This window comes from Epinephelus fuscoguttatus, linkage group LG22, assembly GCF_011397635.1.
Source record: "Epinephelus fuscoguttatus linkage group LG22, E.fuscoguttatus.final_Chr_v1".
Lineage (NCBI taxonomy): Eukaryota > Metazoa > Chordata > Actinopteri > Perciformes > Serranidae > Epinephelus > Epinephelus fuscoguttatus.
Window position 1 is genome coordinate 1,189,243 of NC_064773.1, and position 16,209 is coordinate 1,205,451.

Consider the following 16,209-nt stretch of genomic DNA (forward strand, 5'->3'; position numbering starts at 1 on the left):
TCCCTCTCTCTCCTCGTCCACTCTTCAGTTTTAGTGAGCTCTGCGTCCGTGTACGTCCGTGTACATCGTTGAACTGGTCCAGAACTCTGCAGAAAGGCTCTTGGCCCTGATCTGACCACTACAGAACTCATCCTGGTTCCTATCTGGATGTACCTGATAAAAAGAAGTGTGTAGCGAGACTCGTCCTCGGTCACACGAGTCCAGAATTCTGAAGCAAGGCTCTCAACCTAAATTCACATTGTCCAAAACATTGCAACAAGTCTCTCTGGACAGAATTCCACAGCCGAGGACTCAGCCCAAGTTAAACTAGGCCAGATCTCTGCAGTGAGTCTCTCAGCCTGGATCCAACAGATCCAGAACTCTGAAATAGGCCCCTTAGTTTTAATCCAACTGATTCAAAACTCTTTGTAATGTGTTCGAGACCACTGGTCCAGATGTAGCAAAAGTAGCAAAATAGCAAAGTTGAACTGGTCCACCACTCTCCCAGAAGGCCTTTAGCCCTGACTCTACTGGTACAGAACGAATCCAGATGCAGAAGGGCTCTTGGATCTACCTGAAAAGAGGAAGTGCATAGCAAGACTCTTATCCCAGGTCTAACCAGTTCAGAACTCTGTAGCAAGGCTCTTAGTCTGGATCCAACTGGACTAGACAGGGTCTTATAACAGGTCAAAGTAGTCCAGATGCAGTATTGTATACTTGGTCCTCGTCCAGTAGTCAAGAAGTCTGCTGCAAAGGTCAAAAAATCCACGGCACTACAATCTGATCGAGCTGGTCAAAGTCCTGGTCAAGGTGCAGACAGTTTATTATCCCTGGTTCAGTTGGCTCAAAAGTCTGCACCAAGGCGGTCCAAATTGAACTGGACCAGAACTCTACAGGTACGGAGCATGGATTTTATCCTGGGTGCAGTTGGTCCACTTATTAATTATCCCAGCTCTAGATGGTCCAGGTAAAGAGGGGTCTATATTCCAGGTCCTGTTGATTTATAACTCTGCAGCACAGACTATTATCCAAATTAAGTTTCAAACTTACCAACATTTGGCAGGTGGCCACCGTTAACTCCCCAACCTGCCAGTCACACAAAGATTAATTAAGCAGGAGGTTGGAGGGTTTGCTGCAACTGTTGTTCATAGTGCTCATTTCAGATTCAGCCAGTCAGGGTTGAAGACACTGTGAAAGTCTTTCTAGTTTCACAGATGTGTAGATGTAAACAGTTATTTGTGCCAAATGACAACCAGGACTCATTTCGTGTTGGCTGTCATGGAGCTGTGAGGAGCTCCATCCAAACAGAAAGTGAAAATCAGATTCAGTCCCTCTGCTGAAGAGAGGGATGAATATTTATCAGTGAGGGTCAGACGGAGGGAGGAGAGGAAGAGGAGGATGATCAAAGGCACAGATCTGCTTTGTTCTGGGAGAGAGAGACAGAAAGAAAGAGAGACAGAAAGATGGAGAGGTGAAGGAAGGAGAGAATAAAGGTGTTAAAGCAAACTGAGAGAGAAAACAGCAGCGTTGTGCCTCTTGTTAAATTCGGTGCGTCACTGCATAATTAGTTTGAAATTCTATGTTATTCTGTGCAGAGCAGCCACAGCGGAGTATCTCTGTAAATAAAGGAAGTAGTCCATTACTAGTCCACTGCTGTGCCACTGTAACATGTTCCCCACACTGTTTGGTGTCGCAGTCGAATATTCTCCCCAGAGCGAAGAACACTGACGTGAAACAAGCTGCCACTTTGACTGCATTAAGTCTTTTCTGACTACTGAGGGTCAAAGCCAACAGCAAGAGGAAACAGCCCTGATGCTTCCCCTTGTCATGGACTGTATTATTCCCCGGGTTACTGACGGACTCCGCCGAACTGTGATCAGCAGAAGTTGTTGAAGGTTTCTGCACCCAGGGAGCAAGATGTGCAGAAACTACTCAGGGCCGAAGAATTGCTGCAACTTCCTGTGTAGGTTTCAGGGAGGGAGAGATGAGGCGGCCATGTTTAATTACAGTATTCTGCTCACGAAGGAGCTGGATTTGGGTCATAATCAAAGATAATTCAGGTGAAGAGTTTTCACGAGTTATGATACAAAACTGAAAGCTGGAAATAGTTGCCCTTTTTCCCAACACACACATGTGGTTATGTTTAGCCGACACACACGTGGTTATGTTTAGCCGACACAAACACGTGGTTACGTTTAGCCGACACACACACGTGGTTACGTTTAGCCGACACAAACACGTGGTTACGTATAGTCGACACACACACGTGGTTACGTTTAGCCAACACACACATGTGGTTACGTTTAGCCGACACACACATGTGGTTACGTTTAGCCGACACACACATGTGGTTACGTTTAGCCAACACACACATGTGGTTACGTTTAGCCAACACACACACACACGTGGTTACGTTTAGCCAACACACACACACACGTGGTTACGTTTAGCCAACACACACACACGTGATTACGTTTAGCCAACACACACGTGGTTACGTTTAGCCAGCACACACATGTGGTTACGTTTAGCCAACACACACACACACGTGGTTACGTTTAGCCAACACATACACACGTGATTACGTTTAGCCGACACACACATGTGGTTACGTTTAGCCAACACACACATGTGGTTACGTTTAGCCAACACACACACACGTGGTTACGTTTAGCCAACACACACACACGTGGTTACGTTTAGCCAACACATACACACGTGGTTACGTTTAGCCAACACACATACACACGTGGTTACGTTTAGCCGACACACACATGTGGTTACGTTTAGCCAACACACACACACACACGTGGTTACGTTTAGCCGACACACACAGATGAAACTTATAGTAAAGGAAGTGGTCACAGCAGCTGCTTCAGTTAACCAACGAACTCCAGACTAAATATGGCTGCCTTGTTAATCCACTGTATCATGTGTGTAGTTTGACATGCCTACTGTCCATGTTGTGGTCTGATGGTGTGGTCCTGTCTGTGTTTGTGTCAAACTGATTCAAATGAATTTGGATGATCACAGGATAAAGATCTCCTCTCTGTTTTCAACACAGGACTTTTATTTCAGAAACTATTCATTTCATTTACTTCACATTATTGAAATATGATCACTATATTCTGTAGTCGCCCCCACGAGTCAGCGCACAGCAGGCAGCGGGCTGACAGCTGACCTCTACAGATGAGGAGGAGGAGGAGGAGGAGGAGGAGGTGTCATGTGCAGTGAGACAAAAGCCCAGTGTAGCAGCTGGATTTATTACAAACCCCCGCAAATTATAAAAATGAAGACTGAGAACCAGTTTTTTCTGTATGTGTTCATTTCCTCTGCTGACAACACTCAGTTAATAAAAGACATTTTAGCTTTACATCACGAATGAGCCAGAAAACAGGTTTGTAAACAGTAGAAATCAGCATGGAGGTGGTTGCTCCTTTCTTTATATCTCATACTTCTTCAGTCTGTCTATCAGACTCTGTGCAGACTACAGTTGGATCGATGCTTGGACGGAGGCGGACAGAGTATAATATGGCGGCCTGGGTGACCTTGACCTGGGTGTGTATGCTGATTCTAACTGTTCCCATCAAACACAAAAGCCAGATGTTGGTTGGTGTCAGTGAGGTTTGGGGCAGTCTTGTGACAGACATATGATCAAGAGAGTCAAAGCGCACTATGGTGATGGATAAGTATGTTCCAACTGTGTGCACACTCCATGCAACAGTTGTGCTGTGTCAGAGCAGTGGCAGGACTGAGCGACACAGTGGCGTATGGTAGTCAGGACGGGTACCGTTGCAAGCGCACCGTATTCATTCAATTTAATGTGTTTATAGTTTATGTAAAGTAAACATATTTTATTGTAGAATGGATTACTGCCGACACAAAAAAGAAGTGGAGATGGGTTTGCATTTCCGACGGCATACACAACAGTCGGCTCCACTTTTTAATCTGACATGAGGTCTTTTAACGTGGGTCTATCTCTGAGGTGGCAGTCTGAATGAGTTACAGAGCCTGTTCTCTGGCCAACGTGCTGCTCAAGTCCCCCTTAAAACATAAAATGTCCCGTCACTACATCCTGGCATCGATAAATTAAAGGGATATTCAGATGTTTTGAAGTGAGGTTGTATGAGGTACTGATCCATAGTCAGTGTGTTACCTACAATAGATGGCTGTCAGCACACCACTAGGAAACTGAGCAATGTCCTGTATCCAGTATCAGTTTAAATGTACACTATATTTGGAATATCATTGCTTTACTTTAAAGGGATAGTGCAGCCAAAAACGATAATTCAGCCATTATCTACTCACCCATATGCCGAGGGAGGCTCAGGTGAAGTTTTAGAGTCCTCACATCACTTGCAGAGATCCAAGGGGAGAGGAGGTAGCAACACAACTCCACCTAATGGAGGCTGACGGCGCCCCAGATTCAAACGTCCAAAAACACATCATTGAAACCACAAAATATCTCCATACTGCTCGTCCGTAGTGATCCAAGTGTCCTGAAGCCCCGACATAAAAAGTTGTTTGGAAAAACCTCATTTGAACTCTGTTTTTAGCCTCATTGTAGCCTGTAGCTCTGACTGCCTCTCTGAGCACCACGCTCACGTGTGCAAAAAACAACTTTTTATGTCGGGGCTTCAGGACACTTGGATCACTACGGACGAGCAGTATGGAGATATTTTGTGGTTTCAATGATGTGTTTTTGGACGTTTGAATCTGGGGCGCCGTCAGCCTCCATTAGGTGGAGTTGTGTTGCTACCTCCTCTCCCCTTGGATCTCTGCAAGTGATGTGAGGACTCTAAAACTTCACCTGAGCCTCCCTCGGCATATGGGTGAGTAGATAATGGCTGAATTTACATTTTTGGGTGCATTAATTCAGATTCACCAAAGTCACACAGTATCGCAAACACACTAACTGATGGAAGCAGCAGTAGACCAGCAGCTCCTGTGATCAGTGATGTTAAATCGCTGTTTTTATCAATGGAGTCTGGTATAAAGAGAGCAGAGTTTGGGGAACTGAAACCATTAATGGCTTCCCCTCATAACAGGCTGTCTAACAGACAGACTCCAGCTGCGTCTCCAAACTGGGGGTGAGCAGACTGACATCTCCTGTAGGTAACACACTGACTGTTGATCAGTACCTCATACAAGTCTACTTCAAAAAATCTAAACCAGCCCTTTCAGTGTTGGATCAATGCTTCTCATTGTGACAGTTTATCAGGCATATCAATATTTATTTTGTGAGTTTGCAAAGCTAAAAAATAAGAATAAAAAGTGGGTGCATTTGATATTACTCTGTAGCTCTCAGTGTGGTGTGCAGTTTTCACAGTGTGCTGGATGGAGCGGTGACCCCTCCAGAAAAGTTCTTGTGAGCCGGTGTTTCTTCCACCAGACAATCCTGTGTGTGTGTCGGTGTTGTCCGAGGTGATATCTGTGCTCCTGCTCAGCATTCATCCATCTGTCTCTGGTATTTTCTTGGCTTTCACTAAATCTTTTGGAGAGACCTCCCTGTGTCTCTCCGTCTCTCTGCTTCCTGACTCATCATCATTCCTCCTGATGTCGGACTTTTCTCTCTCCCAATCCTCCGCCTCAGCAGTCTTTCGGGTTCATCTTTGCATCGTTTCCGTTTTTGGCTTCCAGAGCTTCCCTCCGCAGTTTACGAACCCCACCCACGATGCACGCACGTAGCCACGGCAACAGCAGAACCATGGCAACCCGAGTCAACTTCCCCGGCAGAAATGGCCGACCCACCGGAGGCTTTCCTTTTTTCTATGTTTTAATGAGGCTGAAACAGGATGAGAGATGACAGAGCGGCTAATGAAGACAAAGCGTGTTGTAGAAACCACAGAAGTCATCATTTTTAATTATTCCAGAGGAGGTAACAACTACGGAGGATTAGTTCTTTTCATTGAGGCTGTCACTGTGAAACTAAAAGTGTAGAATTAATTATATTTTCTATTTGTCAGGAGGCCTGAACAAACTGTACCAGCATGAAACCAATTTGATTAGAAGTGAAAACTTAGTGACCCACTTCTCTGGCTCCCATCCAGCCAGGATAAAGGCTAAAATCCTTTCAGAGCACGAGAAGAGAAATCAAATGTAAACTGTCATGTTTAATGAAAGACGAGCTCAGCTGCAGTTTGTCTGACAGAGGGAAAAATCAAAGAGCTAAAAAAGTGACTTTACTGCAGTTTGATCAGAGCGCTCAATAATTAAGCAGTGAAATCACTAAATGCTCATTTGATCCTCAGCTTTTTCAGCAGATTGAACACGTCTCCGTGGTTACACGGGAGCACACGACTGTCTTTATAGTGCTGAGCTGAGGTTATGACAGCATGCAGCGCCACACAGGTACATGCAGCCATTTCACCGTAGCATGTACCTGATTACAAGTAGCATTAAAACAGCACAGAAATACTTTGTTACAAATGAAATAAACCTTAAGTAAAAGTACAAAAGTGTCTGCATTACAGTATACTTACTATACACCCCCCTCCCAGATGGTCATTCGTCTATCAGCTGCTCAATCTTAACTTAACTACTTAGGCTAACAAAGTTTATCTTTGGGTGCGTCGGTACAATGGAGAATCAAGAGAGGACGGCAGAGGAGACACCTGCACACCAATGTCTGAAATGTTTGCTGCTGTTTTCATCACTTTTAAATATGATTTTTTGCACTCTTCTTTTTTTGCACGTATGTTTTGAATAAAGTGACATTTCTGACATTGATCTCAGCCTGTGAACCTTTTTGCAGCTGTCCAGCTCAGTTAAATTGGTGTCTCCTCTGCTGTCCTCTCTGTCAGTTACTCACCCTGAACTTTGTTTTTCTCTCAAAGCTCCAGAGTGAACGGAGAATCCAAAAACTGAGAAAATACTTGATGAATTGAACTCACAGGGGTCCACGTTTAACTACAGCAAAACAGTATCAAAATGTTGATGTTCCTTGTGCAGTGTAATCCAAGTCTCATCTTGTCTTATTCGGTCATATGATCAGTACTTCACAAAACCTCACTGTTTAATGCTTTACTTTTTCTGTGATTACGGAATTGAAATTCACAATATTTTGACAGCCCTGGTTTAAAAAAAATAAACACTGATTAATCGCACTCCGTGTTACCCTTTGTCTTTGTCACATTACAGATGGAACTGTTGATAGGAGCACCGTTCTCTGCAGGAAGGAATTATTAGCCCCTTTTACACTGCCAGATTGTCGGCTAATGTTGGGCCGTTTTGCCGGCAAGCTGCGAGCGTTTAGACACACAGAGCCAGATTGGCGAGTTGATCTGAGGTGCCCAATTTTCCGCCTCGTAGGGTAGACATATTGGTGGAACCCTTTTGGTTTAAACAGAACGAGGCGGCCTTCTGCAACAGGAGGGGCTGCACGTGCGAGCCACTGGTGGCAATATTTCCCCCTAAATCCTACACTGGATGTTTAATTGTGCTCCTTTTGTATGAAATTTCAGAACAGAAATGTAAATGAAAATACATGGTGCGTCTCTCGGAGGTGTTTTCCCACTCGTCTGAGAGAAAACATGTTACAAAAGCAAAATAGCCAAAAATTTTAAAGTCGACCAGTTCCTGAAAACCCAAAAATGTCGACACTGTATGTTTCTGCAACCCGAGACATGTGCATGTTATTTTGTTGAGGCACAAAACCACCTGTGTCTCCAAGTGGTCTTATTGTTGGTGCCGCTGTTGCAAAGACAACGGGATCATTATCTGTTTCCCTGAGAGCAGCAATGATCAACAACACAAGACAAAAGCCTCCATTTGTTAATTCCTTCAGTCTCTAATGGAGACATGAGAGCAGGCAGAGATGGTGCCAGCCCGACTGGATCACCTGTCAGCTGTCATGTTCCTCTGAGATCGTACCTGCTGGCAGACAGTCACACACTGACAGAGAGGCTTATAGGGAACCAGTCTAAACACTGATGGTGTCGTTATTCTGCAGCCATTAGTCTGTGCCGTTAACACTGACTTTACTATGATGAAGCAAAGATGTGTCACTGTGGTCACTGGGTGCAGGATATATAACGTCAGGTGACCACTCTGCATGTGTAATGAAGCCTCTTCATCAGCCACTGACATGAAATTGATTGTTATGTAAATGAAGAATATGTGCAGCATTAATATTTGGCTCTGATCCATATTCTTCACATATTATTGTACCTACACTGAACACAGACAGCGAGGTCGCTCTGCAGGCTGAGCTCAGATTGAGCTGTTGAACTTTACCTCACACGCCTCGTCATGTGAGCACAGCTTCATCTGGCGGTGTTTTGTTCTCCGCCGAGCGCAGCGTGTCTCCAGTGTGACTGGAGCTCTGCCTCAGGGAGCTGAACCGACCGCCTGTTGAGCCAGGCAGTGGCAGCAGCTCAACAGCCTGCCAGCTCCCACAGGGTGGTCGGTTTGAATCCCTGCCCAGACATGGACTCAACCCGCCAGGAGGAGAGGGGAGAGTTAGTATGCATGTGTGGACACATTCCTCTGCTCAGCCTCTTCTATTTATTCAGGATTATAGTTCAGTCTGAGGCGAGAGTTCATTTAGTTATTAAAAGATATCAGACGCTGAAGAAGAGAATAAAAAATTATTCTGAGATGTGAACGATTTGTCCAGGATGTCATTTAATAAAAGGCGGAAAGGTTTTATTTTAAAGAGCTGAGAACTGGACAAATAGATAAAATATAATAGACAGAACCATCCGTTCATTTTCATCTGCTTATCCGGGGCCGGGTCGTGGAGGCAGCAGGCTGAGCAACACTCTCCAGCTCCTCCTGGAGGACCCCGAGGTGTTCCCAGACCAGATGAGATCTATAATCCCTCCAGTGTGTTCTGGGTCTGCCCCGGGGCCTCCTACCAGCTGGACCTGTGCCAAACACCTCTACCAGCAAACATAGACAGGAGGTCTGCGTCACTGCGACGTGTAGTTACATTTTTGGGGAGGTGCATGTCGAGCAGGCCCTACGCTGTCGGTAAAGCATCGATATGACATCATCAAACCATGTGATGTTTGGTATTGCCGGATTCAGGAAGCTCTCGACTTTTCAAAAATAACATTGTTTTTCTTTTATTTATTATGTATTTCACACCAGAGCAGCCTAAACACACCAAGTCCATAATCATGATGAGTGGTGACAAGTCATGTCATGCCGTTTTTCAACGGGAAAAGTTAAAGGATTACTCGTGATCTTATTGAGTGGTGACTTAGCTGTTTTATAAAAGGTAAGAGTCTCACTCCTACCACTATTTTTGGCTGAGATATACCGTCTAGAAAGTGGGATCATAACTTCAGGTTTCATATGGCTTTATTTGGTGATATTTTATGGTGTTTCTGTGTCATAAACAACATCAGCTATCATAATCACACCTGATTTCAATAAGGTACAATGTCTGAAGCTGGCTGAGTGTTGTTTGATCACTGATAGTACTGTTTTGAAGCAGAGTGACCCACTTGTCATTTGGAGCTCCGCCTGGATCTTTTCATGGTAAAAACACTGTAGAATGGTCATACTTTGAGCAGTCTTCTTCAAATTTGAAACAAGTGTTCATTGATAGTGTGCCTACAGCCCCACAGTGTCATTTACCTGCTCAGATGAAGCCACAGACAGTTATTCATTCTGAAACACATTTTTTATTTTAGGCAAAATCTTCAACTTGTTACTGACTTCAGAGGCCCATTACTCTGTCTCTGTATCACCTAGAGTGTTTCTGACACTTTCACAAGAAACTTCAGGGAGTTTTCTTTCTGGCAAGACCTCATGCATGCATGTAGTCAGAGCGGTTCAGAAGCTACAGACATTTTAATTTGGGTATGTCATTTTAGGCGTTTTTGCTACAAAATGGGGGTGGAGTATTAAATTAGCTGACATCAGACATTTGGTGCAAACTGTCCCGTTTGTGCAATAAGCTTAAAAGTCATAATATTACGAAAATAAAGTCGTAATATTACGAGATAAAGTCGTAATATTACGAAAATAAAGTCGTAATATTACGTAGGCCGAGATAACGGCTCCAAATTATCAGCGTCTTCACATAGTTGGTGGGAACTGAAGCACATGTATGACGGGGGTCACGCCCAGAGTTCCTAGTGATCATGGCGGCAGTGATTGTAGCCAGGCGAAGACTTCGTCATGCCAGGAAGGTTCATGGGTGAATAATCCTGGAGGATTTGTTTTCTTTCTCTATTCTTCTTCTCTCTGTGTTCACACTGCACAAAGGCAACATTTATCCTCCCAGCTGCAACACATCAGTGACACTGGACTTTGAGACGGGGCGGACAGTGGATACAAGTGATGTGCAGTTAATATGGGTGTGATCCATTCTTTGTGAATTCACCCCTAAGTGTAAAATGTTACTCATCAAATTTAGCGACACTGAAGTACAACAGTTAAGTGAAAGAAGAGAAACAGCAATACCTCCAGTTTATAGCAGGGCAGGCAGAGATCTGCATTATATCTTTATTGTTCTTTGGCACCTAAATCACAACATATGCTGCAAATGGACAAACTAAATGAATCTCAGCAGCATGACACAAACACACTAATAAACTCTTCACAGTATATTAACAGTAGCTTGTCATGGCTGGATATGAAACGGAAATGTAACTGCAGAATGAAAGCACACGTTGCTGCGCTGATGGTTACAGACTGGAAACACGTTTTTAATCAGGCCCTTACGTCTATTTACCTGTTTCCACTTTGAGGGTTTTACAGTTTTATCTTTAAAGTGTTTGCACGCAGCGTCTCCACCACCTGCTACTGACTGATTATCAGCCGCCTGCGCTTCACTGAAGTGGGTTTCTATACATGCAGACTGCAGCCTCTAAGTCGCTTTTAGGCCGACGCCAACCGCTCCTCTTTCACTTTAAAGACAGACGTGTTTCTGATGCTCTGTGAGAGCCCATGGGTTTGAACCTGTGACATTACCTGTCCCAGTTTAGCCCCAGTTGGTTCCAGTAAAGACTTTGAGTGAGTTTTTAGTCACAGACATTATTTCCCATCCTGCTCCTGGTGGGAAATATTACACCGGACTCCCTTTAAGGAAGATGACATTTGAAATATTCCTCACGTGTGTGTGTGTGTGTGTGTGTGTGTGTGTGTGTGTGTGTGTGTGTGTGTGTGTGTTCCATGTTTTTCTCCTCACTGACTTGGTCAATCCATGTGAAATTTGGCACAGTGGTAGAGGGTCATGGGAGGATGCCAATGAAGCAATATTACATCAATTGGCCAAAGGGGGGCGCTATAGCAACCCATTGAAATGTCAAACTTTGAATGGGCATATCTCATGCCCCGTATGTGGTAGAGACATGAAACTTTGCACAGAGATGCCTCTCCTCATGAGGAACACATTTGCCTCAAGACTTCCAGACAGCACTTTTGCTTTTTTCATTTTCGACTCAAACTGGTCGCGAGGGCTCTGCAGCAGCAGCACTGCCATGTGAGGTTAGCTTTATGCCGGCGACGCAGCCCAGCTGACAGTGATGTGCACAACAGCTGACGTATTCAGCTGCAAGTGTAGGAAGTGGCTGAGTGTCAGTGAGGAGGCAAAGAAGGCAAGTGAATATCATATCTAAATCTTATTGTCAATATCGATCAGTATCTGAGTATCAGTTTGCAGCTGCTTCCTGTTTGGTGCTGGAGAGAGCGCAGCCATTGGTTGTTGACAATGTTCATGTTACTGAATGGAAACAATATCAAACATGTTTGATTTTGACAACTCATCCTCACTGTGACCTCGTCACATGTCCACGTTTGGTCATGGACTTACCACTTTTGACGTCCAAGGTCCCCTGGGTGTGTTGGTTGTTGACCCTACTCACACTTTGGCTGCCGTAACTTTCGTTGATGTCCATGTTTCCCCCTGATGCCGCCACGTGAAAGAACGTCTTTTTCGTCAGTATCTGACACAGGAAGTCACTGACCAAGTAGCGGTTTTAAACAACTTCAGAGTGAGTCTTGGTCGACAACTCTGACTCACACCTGGCTTTTTATCCAAAGCATCGGCAGCTGGCAGCAGATGGCGAGTTTGTTGATTCCCTGGAACTTTACAGTGACGCTTAGTGCCTCCTTTACCGAGTCCTTTTCCTCCTTCACCACTGCCTCTCATCTTCTCTGATTAGCACTGTGTTCCATAGATCTTACTTTCACGTCAATGAATTTGACCGGCTCGAGTTGCAAAGAGGGTTGTAGTGTTTGTGTTTTAAACCTGTTTAAATGTAAGTTACTATATGGCTGTTTAAAACATTACGACCGGTAGTTGTTCCGAATTTTGGCCGTTAAAGAAAAAGTCTACCTAAACAGTTGTTGGTTATATCTGACACTCAAAGGCAGGTCACCAGCCGATTGATCGGTACGTCTCTAGTGCCTTTTCTGTTAACAACTGAAATTACCAATTCTCTCACTTATTCTCACTCTGACCACGTCACATGTCACCATTTGGTCACAGACTTTCCCTGTCAACGTTATGGGAAGCGAACCCCAGCCTCCTGGGTGAAGGTTGGAGGTTGTTGGATCCGTCCACCACCCACTTTATTTGGACTTTAGCCCCCTTTACTTTCGTTGCTGTCCTGCCACATTTCTCCCTGATGCCGCCACCGTCCACGTAAGATGCCAACGTGAAAGGATGGCTTTTTCTGTCGGTTTCTGACACCAGAAGTTTCTGACCAATCGGCTGTTTTCGACGACGTCGGAATGAGGCTGGGTTGATTTTGTCAGAACGTCAAGTCAAGAAAAGGACTGATCTTTACGATCACCTCGCACCAAACCACCGAGAGCACATGAGCACAACTCTGATGATTTTGGAGGAAATTCATCTGTGACAGTGAAACTTCTTGAGAAGTTGTTTGGCAGACTTCACTCTAATTGCACACAGGCCAGTTTTGTTGTTGGTGTGAGGACGGAGTGTTTTGTGCTTTATGTGGACAGACTTGTGACTTTGAGCAACGTAATTAAAGTTGACTTGTTTCAACTGCAGAGTGAAGTGATGCAAATAGGACTTAAACACACTCACACACACTCTGTCTCTCTCCACTTTACATACACACTTTGATCAGCTGAAGGACAATTTAGTGCAGAAACACAGAGTGCTGCCAAATATGCAGAGTAACACACACACACAGTGCTGAGGTATGCAGTGTGTGTGTGCTTCCTGCTTTAATGATGGTTTAAAGTGAATTTCGAGGTAAACTTTATTTTTTAAGATCGTCTGCCACCCGCTCTGCAGCCAAAGCTTCAGAGGAAACGATCAGACTCAGAAACAAAGCTGGCAGAGACACACATTTGTTCCCAAACGTTACACCGTTTTCATTCAGGCGGTGTTGCCAGGAAACAGCCCGGGTCCAAATGCATTACTCTTGTGGCCATACATTTCACTATCAGCAGAGTTCAGTCTATTTTCTACGTGCTCCGCCTTTAATAAACTTCACTGTTGCTTCGCTCTGACGAGGCTCCGAAGCGCTCTGAGGAACACACTCTCAGTCCAATCAGGTGGTAGCCTGCTGTATAAATGAGCGCTGCCTTTTGTCACACTTTGGAGCAACATTGCCAGTTGCCCACCAGTGTTGCTGATAAATTAGAGCTGCTTCGTGGGGTCGACTGAGGACAGGCGCTGCGCTGGCCTCGGCTGGTTTGGAGTCATCAGATGGAGAGCAAGTCAGTCCTTCAGGAGGAGCAGGAGTCTTCTCTCTGCTCTTAATCTAAGCTAGACTCTGTTTTTAACTTTCTCAACACTGTGTTGTTATAGTTAAAATGTTTAGTCAGTGTGTGTGTAACATTTGGGATTTTAGTCAGGTACGGCTCCAGGGAAGGAACACCAACACTTTGGTTCAGGCCAGAATATCTTAACAACTGTTGTGTTGCTATGATGTTTTATTCAGACATTCATGGTCCTCAGAGGATGAACTGTAATAGCTTTGGTGATCCTCCGACTTTTCATTACACTCTCACTGTGACCTCGTCACATGTCCACGTTTGGTCATGGACTTTCCACGTCCACATATGGCGTCCAAGGTACCCTGGGTGTGTTGGTTGTTGACGTTCTGGGACGCCGTGTCAACTTCAGCCTGTTACATGCATTGTCTGTTTTCAAAATACACTTCTGTTTTCACAGGAAATGTACAGTTTGATACAGTCTCTTTCAAAATAAAAGCACTACGTTGGTACCACACCACCAACTGATGTTTTTTCCTTCAACAACACACACGTGGTTACGTTTTGCCAACACACACACGTGGTTACATTTAGCCAACACACACGTGGTTACGTTTAGCCAACACACACATTGGGTGGGCTTAGCAAAAAGGTACTCTTTGGCTTTACAATCTTACAGGAAGTGAACACCGGCCTCCTGGTTAAAAGACACTGGTTGTTAGACCCACCCACCCTACTCACTCTACCTCTACCTTAACTTCCATTGTTGTCCTGCCGTGTTTCTCCCTGATGCTACCGGATACCATTAAACAGTAACAGCAGCCAGCTGGGTATCATGCCGACGTAAAGGATGGCTATTTTTGTCAGTGTCTGACGCCTGAAGTCGCTGACTGAGCGCTGGTTTATGACAAGTTTGGAATGAGACTGTGTTGGACTGTTAATCTTGCACCATCGTCAGAGCAACACTTTAATGTGTTCAATGGTGCACGACCAAATACCTGCAGAACTAATGACTTTCACACCAGCCTCAGCTGGACTCTGTCTTCACTGTTAATTAGTGAATGTTAGCATCGGGGTGTCAGTGGTTCACGGTTCATCAGTTAATTGACAGAAATATTTTTCACTGTTTTAGATGTCTGTCTTCTGTTTTGCTGCCCTTCAGTTTAGTAGCAGTATTAGCGTTACAGCTCTTCCTAACTGGACATGATGCTGACGAGCAAGCGAACATCACAGTGTTTCCCAGTGATGATGTACGTACCTGCTCTGTGCGTTAGCAAACAGGCTAGGCGACGTGTCGCTTGTTTGAAAAACTTTGCACACCTCCAGCTTGTTTTCAGTCCAACAGCAAGCCGTCACCTGGGTTCAATCAGGGCTCCATAGACTCCCTGAATGTAGTGATCACTCATAGTATATCTGACAGTTTTCCAGGCTCCTTCTGCCAGAGTTCACTCGCTCACTGAATGTTAGAAAGTAGTAGCTTATTTCTGTCATTTTCCAACTTATATCAAATATACACAAGGGAAAAAAATTACTGATAGTTCCACAGCAACACCATCCTGTGCCATCAGCTAACTCCTGTTCCACTGACGCGCACTGCAGAGCAGCTAGCGAACTGTTGTGGACCTGAGGGTGGGCAGGGGGCGCCATGTTTCCACATGTTAACGTGGAGAGCCAGCTGTCTGTCAGCAGAGCAAACACAACTGGTTCCAAACAGCTCAAGTCTTGTTTCTCTGAGCAGAGGCGTAGATCTGAAGGGGGACGCAGGGGACACGTCTCCCTCTATGTTTAGAACATGCACATTTGTCCTGCTGATGAAAACATGAAAGCAGCAGAGGACTTCACAAAATAAAGACGTTTACACCATAAATATCTGCAGTAAATGCACAACATGGTGCCTAAACATTCACCACAGTGCAGAAAATTAAGTTTATGTCACTCAAACTTTAACTTGCAGAGGACGTCCAAACCTCTGTCTCATATGTGTCTCCCCAGCACTGACATGAACCCACACCTCAGCCTCTGAGACATGTTGGACCATGAAAATGTTTCCTCAGTGTGAAAGCTCCACTTGTGTCTGAGCCAGTTTAATTTGATTTGGACATTTGATCTGTTAAACACACCACCTGATTCTGTCTGCAGGAGTTTATGAATATTTCAGAGGATATAATTATATCTGACAGAAATCACATGAAATAATTTCCTCTCTGTGTCTTTCAGTGGTTTGGTGATCTGGTGACTCCGGTGTGGTGGGAGGACGTCTGGTTGAAAGAAGGCTTTGCTCATTTCTTCGAGTACGTCGGCACTGACTTCCTCTTCCCAAAGTGGAACATGGTGAGTAAAGAACTGAAGTTTCATTCATGTGTTCATCACGCTTGACAATCTTCCTACGCCAAGGTACTCAGAGAGTTAGAGACATCAACAATCAGATGTTTCTTACCAAAGTTTTTTTTTGTTTGTTTGGTTTTTTTAGTGGCACGGTGATGCAGTGGTTAGCACTGTTGCCTCATAGTTAGAGGGTTACTGGATCGAACTCCAGGGTCGGTGGAGTTTACATGTTCTCCCTGTGTCAGTGTGGCTTTCCTC

The 16,209-nt window shown here is 44.7% G+C and overlaps 1 protein-coding gene across 1 annotated transcript in view; it reads left to right on the forward strand.

The window, feature by feature from the left end:
* Nucleotides 1–16,209, forward strand: part of LOC125882777 (thyrotropin-releasing hormone-degrading ectoenzyme-like) — a 275,288-nt gene that overhangs the window by 162,394 nt on the left and 96,685 nt on the right. The window contains exon 6 of the mRNA XM_049566632.1: nt 15,844–15,957. Within this exon, the coding sequence (XP_049422589.1) occupies nt 15,844–15,957 (114 nt within the window). The remainder of the gene's footprint in view (nt 1–15,843; nt 15,958–16,209) is intronic.